A 5,831-nucleotide genomic window follows, 5' to 3' on the forward strand; every position below is an offset into this window, starting at 1 on the left:
GAGCCCTTCCAGCTGCAGCTGGAGACTGCGGGGAGGGTAGGCCTGGGGGAAGAAGACGTGCAAAAGGCTGGGCTGCAGGCTGCACAGCTGTGTGGATGGGTGCCCTGGCAGGAAGCAGATGGAGCACACGCACCATATCCTAACCTTCCCCACATCCCACTGAGGATATTGCTGTTAACCCACTTAACAGATGAGGAAACTGAGGCTCAGAGCTGTTCAATCACTTGTTCCAGTTTACACAGAACACTTGGGCTCCACAGGCTGAACTCTCAACCATTACTCTCTATTGCGTCTCAGCTTCCTAGAACAGTCCTAGGATTAAATGTCAGACTCTTAGCCACATGCTTGGTTTCCAGCAAGTGCCCCCTCGGTGGGAGATGTTGTCAGTCGGGGAAGACTTCTGGGCCCAGGATAGGAGGTGGGCATTGGCTGGGTATTTTAGGAGGGCCTGAATAAAGAAAGCCAGAAGCGCAGAAATGGCTGTTGAGAGTCTCAAGGGGTGTCTCCACTTTGGCACTGGGGCAGAGACATAACTTTAGGAGCCACAAGAGCCTGGAGATGGCTCTGCAGGGGAGTTCTGAAGTTCTGCTCACTCTGGAGCCAGAAGAACTTGAATGCAAACCTCAGCCCTGCCTCATCTCACTTGAGCAAGTATGCTTACCTGAGTCTCCGTACCCTCATCTGTAAAGGAGCAGGGGAGGGGGCTTAACACTTTTAACAGATGGAAATATTCCAAAAGGTGACAACAACAGTCCAAAGCTGAATTCTCATTAAGGAGGGGACAGTGGTTGAACCCCTGCCCCACCTAATCTACACATAGCCCAAGACACAGGACACAAAGCACAGTGCTGGAAAGAGTTCCTTTATTTGGGGACAGTGCACAGGCCAGGTCGGTGGAAGAGGCAGGTACAGACCCAGTGTTAAGCTGGGGGCCTGCTGGGGGCCCACAGAGATGATGGATGAGATAGGAGGTGGCTGAAGGATGTTCTCAGCTGCAGGTACCAGGTCCAAGACAGAAGATATTGGACAGAATGTCAGATATTGGGCATTGAGACTGCTGGGTGCCTGCAGGGGCCGGAAAGTGGTGGCCAAAGGTTTTCCCACCCCCAGTGCCCACAAGGAGGGCAAGAGGGCAGTCTCTTCGTCCTCCTTCCCCTCAGTGTAAAATCCAGGCCTGAAGGGGGTCAGATTCTGCAGAAGCCAGACAGAGAGGGCACTCAGGGCAGTGGCTCTGCCTCAGCCGGGCCAAGCACTCCCACCCCTAGAGAGCAGGCAGCCCCTGGAAGAGCAAACACTTTAATGGAGGCTGCGGTGACCCACCCCACAGCACACATAGCACACGGGGGCCTCTGAGCAGCTCCCCTTCTCAGAGGAAAACCAAACTGCACACACAGCCAAGGTCCTTCCCGTGGCCACAGAGCTGCAGGCCAAAGTCTCGCCTGGGCTATCACCTACTGGTTCTCCTCCCTGCTGGCAGCATGAGGGGACAAAGACAGATGGGCTCAGCTGGGCTCTCAGACACCAGGCCCAGGCTGAGTCCTGGCCTCAGCCAATACTCAGCACAGAGAACTCACAACTGGAGGAAGAAGGGGTACGGCTCACATGGGGGACATTGGGAGGGAGTCCTTGCACTTAGGGCTGCCCCACTGAGAGGACAGTACACTGGCACTTAAGGGGAACGGAGGTGCAGGAGTGGGGTGGGACACTGCTGCTTGGCCAGGTACTCACAGTGTCTGGTAGGTGCTGTCCTTGGCCTTGAGGAAGCGCAAGACGAAGAAGGCCACTGCCTGTAGGCTCAGCACCAGCACAATGCCACCAACGAAGCTGGCCCCATCAAAGCCAGGGTTATGGGCTTCAGGGACAAGGGGAGTTCCTGCAGGATGGAGGTCATAGCAGGCCACCAAGGACTAGGATGCCAGGCCTACCCCAGTAACCAGCACAGGTTACTTAGAGGCCCCAGTCCTCACTATGGGAGCCTGGAACAGTAGGCTCAAAAGTTTGGCCAGATCCTGTGGGCAGTTGGGAGGTGCCTGGTGGGAGGGACATTGCCTGGCTGGGGAGGGCAAGGCCTTAGCTTCAGCCCTGGCCCTGCTTCCAAACTGCTCTATGGCTTGATGCTTCACACCCTCTCTGGGCCTCCTGATCACATGGGCCAGATGGCAACTAAGCTCCCTTCCAGCCCCCGTCTCCCACACTGGCCCAACAGGGTGAGGATGGACCCAGAACTTAGGCATCCAGACTGCTGCGAATACAGAGTCTCTTTCAGTCTTGGGTCTCGGGATTCAAAGCCCAGATATGATGTGGTCCCCTTTTAGGACTCCTAAGCCCTGAGACCCTGAAGTCACTGTACGTTGGAACCCTTACTTAGGGAAGGAGCAGAGGAGGAAGAGGAGGTCCACACCTCACCAAGTAGAAAAATGGAGACTAGACAATATAGGTCAGAGGGAGCAGAGCCCTGAGGGCCAGGGACCTGTCCAGAGTCACCTCACAATTAGGACGGAGCCAGACTCACACAGTGTCCCCTGACCCCTTTCCCACCTTAGGGCCCAGAGTTGCCAGGCTGTGCCTGGGCAGCTCCCAGCTGTGCCACGTTAACCATCAACTCTCACCACGTATTTGATTTCAGGCCTTGGGTCTGGTGCCCAAGGCAGGGCTGGTGGTGAGAGATCATTCTGGGGCAGTGGACAGGGGCTCAGGTAGGAGTTGGGTCCACCTCCCAAAGGGTATAGCTTGTGTAGCGGGGGGGTCTGAGAATATGAAGGGCAAAGGGTGGTCCTGGCTGCAGCTCAGAGAGCCCCAGAGAAGGACACTGGGGGAAGAGGAGAAGAGGGAAGATATGAGCTGCACAAGACCGACCTGGGGCTCAAGCTGGAGGGAGCTGAGCCATCAATAATTCAGCCTCCAAGATCTCATTTCTGGCTTTAATTAACCAAGAGCCTCTTCAGCCATCCCTGCCAAGCCTGCTGACCTCCAGATCCTGAGGGGCAGTGGGGACCAAGGGGTGTGGCTTTTGCCTCTTCTGCCAGGAACCTGCTCTGTGACCCTCTCTGGAGCTGGGGGTTGCAGTAGGTGGACATCTCATTGACAACCTAAGCCATACACACTCAGCACCAAGAACAGTTCCTGAGAGGGTCACTCTGAGTTCTGTGTTGGGGAGGAGGGATGGGAAACACCATCTTGATCACCTTCCTTGCATCAGACACTGACCTAGGCGCTATATATCCCCTCATAAAATCCTCACAGCCACTCTGTGAGGTGCTATCCAACCCATTTTACAGATGTGGGAACAGGTTCAGAAGAAGTCACAGGGCTGAGGTCACAGAGCACATCAGTGCCTGAGCCCAGTTGCCTTTCCCTAAACCTCTAGTCCTCCCACCACCCCATTCCCCCAGGTAGTACCTACCTGTTGTGATTGTCTTTGGTTCATAGGTGGGGTGGTGGTGGGCAGCTAAAGAGACAGGGAATCAATCATAAACGAGCCTTCCATCCCCTGACTCCCATCAAGACCCCAGTCCAGTTGAACTTCTGATTCAGATCAGATCCTCTGTTCTAGGTCCAGATCTGTCCAACATACTTTTAAGCCTTAGTTCACCCAGTTCCTTCCACCAGACGTGCCCTGTCTCCATCTCTACCTTTAAGAGTCATCTCTGATGCCACCTCCTCCAGAAAGCCCTCCTCTCATTCCTTTCTGAACTTCCAAAGTCCTCACTATGCTTTAAATTGGAAGAACTAATTTACCCCCTTCATATGCCTGTCCTAGATCCTCCAGCTATACCAATTTACAGATGAGGAAACAGGCCAGAAAGGGGAAGAGACTTCTCAGTGAGCTAAGGCAGAACTGAAATTGGACCCAAGTGTTGGTGGGCATGGTCTCCTCCCCAAGAGACATGAATTCCTTCCTGGATGGCAGGCTCTGGCTACAGACACCTTAGCCCCTTCCCCCCGCCCCTACTTGGCTTAGGCCAGTGGGAGCCGCCTTACCTGGACATGACTCTGAGTGGTTGTAAACAGAGCAACCCTTTTTGACCACCTCGGCTTGGGCCACACAGTGTCCTGGTGGGAGAAGGTGCAGGTGAGAGAGTTTGGGAGAGGGGCCAAGGCTCTGGGGTTCAGAACTGGGACACTCAACTTGGGGAGGGCTGAACTCCATACCTGGCTCCTCCAGCCGACACTGCTCCCACACGCAGCCAGAGAGGTTGTGTGCTCTGTCCCCCTCCACACAGTGTTCACAGAGCTTCAGCTGTTTGCAGGCCCCTTGGACAGCTGGCCAGATGTTCATGCGGAGCAGGGCTCCACGCCCAAAGCCTCGCGCTCCTTTACCTGGGAGTGGGGTAGGAGCGATTCCTTGAACCCAAGCTGCAGCCCTTCTTCCCCACTACTGTGGCTCTCATCCCTCTACACACAAACCTGGAACCCCTAATCCCCACTACACACCTGGAGTTTCCACAAACACATGGTTACACATACCTAGAACCTCCCAGAGCTTCTTTGATTTGCATACACCTGGGATTCCCAGATACATTTGAAGCTACTTCCCCCCACACAACTGAAGCTCCTTAATCCTCTACACCTGGAGCCTATATACATACACAGGACTCCACACATAGCTAGAGCCATCTTCACTCACCCCTGGAGCCCTGCACAAGTCTAGAAACTCCTCGCCCGGCCTTCTCCCCCGTCCCCAAGCCCTGACTGCTCCTGGGCAGGCAGCTGGGTGAAGAGCACCCTCTTCCACCTGTCCCTGTCCGGACCCCTAACCAGACCCTGGCTCTCGTTACCAGCCACAGCCAGCTGGGCCCACAGGAGGAGGCAGCAGCAGCCGCCACAGAGCGCAGCCCGTAAGGCGCGGGGTCCCGGCGAGGCCATGGGCGCGGGGTAGGGGCTGGGGGTCGGCAGAGAGCTAGTGTGGCGCGTTCCTTCTGAACTCGGCTCTTCCAAGATGTACGGAAAGAGACCGGGGCAACAGGGGCGTGGCCTGGTGGGCGTGGTCAGGCAAAGACTGGGCCATGCGCAGCCGAGGAGAGGCGGGGCTTGTTGGTTCGGGGTGGGGCCAGTGAAGGCGGAGCCAGATGAGGGCGTGGCTAGTGGGTGCGATCGGGTGAGCAGGGTTCGGAGGTCTGGGGCGGGGCTCAGACAAAAGGGTCGGGGTCCAGGACTGGTGGACTGGGTCCCTCGTTGCCCCCGCGCGGCAGCTTCACGAAAAATACTTCATAGGTGAGGAAACTGAGGCTCAGAGGTGAGTGATTAGGCGTCTTCTTTGCTGATGTCCTACTTCAGTCCTGAGTCTTATTCCACTTCTCCTGGGGTCAGCAACGTCATTCCTCTGCCATCAGTTTCCATTTGAAAGACAACAAATATCTCCATTCTCCAGCCCAGTGCTCCCTTTTCAGCTGCCACACTGTAATTAATAATACATAGTTAACAATTATTGACCCCTTACTATTAGCAGAATGTACATTCTACTAAGAGCTTTTACTTGTAGCTTCTCATATAATGTCCACACTACCTTCTAGGTTTTATTATCCCTAACTTGGAGGCTTCAGAAGTAAAATCACCTGCCCAGGGGCACACAGCTACCATGAGGCAGAGGCAAGATATAACGCAGGATCCAGTGAGGCCAGAGGCTGCTCTCCTCTCTGCTATGTCTCCTCCAGGTCCATCTGCTTCCTAGACACCTCTACCTAAATGTGTGTCAGGTCCCTGAAACTGCCTGGTCTCTCTTCCCCACTCACAGAAGCCCTTTATCCCTCCAGTCACCCAACTGGAAACCATGGTCTCATCCTCACTCACTCCCTCTGTCTCAGCCCGCAAGTTAAAATCCTGCAGATTCT

At 55.1% G+C, this 5,831-nt stretch overlaps 1 protein-coding gene across 4 annotated transcripts; it reads right to left on the minus strand.

Annotated features, from left to right (window-relative positions):
• Positions 1-846: 846 nt before the first annotated feature.
• CD164L2 (CD164 molecule like 2) lies at positions 847-4,995 on the minus strand. Of its 4 annotated transcripts, none has more exons than XM_039854422.1 (6): positions 4,779-4,995; positions 4,153-4,320; positions 3,982-4,053; positions 3,404-3,448; positions 1,729-1,873; positions 847-992 (listed from the first exon to the last, which is right to left on the minus strand). In XM_039854422.1, exons 1-6 carry the CDS (start codon positions 4,864-4,866, stop codon positions 989-991), a joined length of 522 nt encoding a protein of 173 aa, XP_039710356.1. In that variant the 5' UTR covers positions 4,867-4,995; the 3' UTR covers positions 847-988. The 4 variants fall into 4 exon arrangements, with proteins under 4 accessions (XP_039710356.1, XP_039710354.1, XP_039710353.1 ...); XM_039854420.1 differs by having other exon boundaries at positions 847-1,191; positions 4,779-4,994; XM_039854419.1 differs by lacking the exon at positions 847-992 and adding an exon at positions 1,210-1,467.
• Between the last annotated feature and the right edge of the window lie 836 nt (positions 4,996-5,831).

The sequence above is a fragment of the Pteropus medius genome, unplaced genomic scaffold (genome assembly GCF_902729225.1).
Source record: "Pteropus medius unplaced genomic scaffold, Ma_sr-lr_union100, whole genome shotgun sequence".
Classification (NCBI taxonomy): Eukaryota; Metazoa; Chordata; class Mammalia; order Chiroptera; family Pteropodidae; genus Pteropus; species Pteropus medius.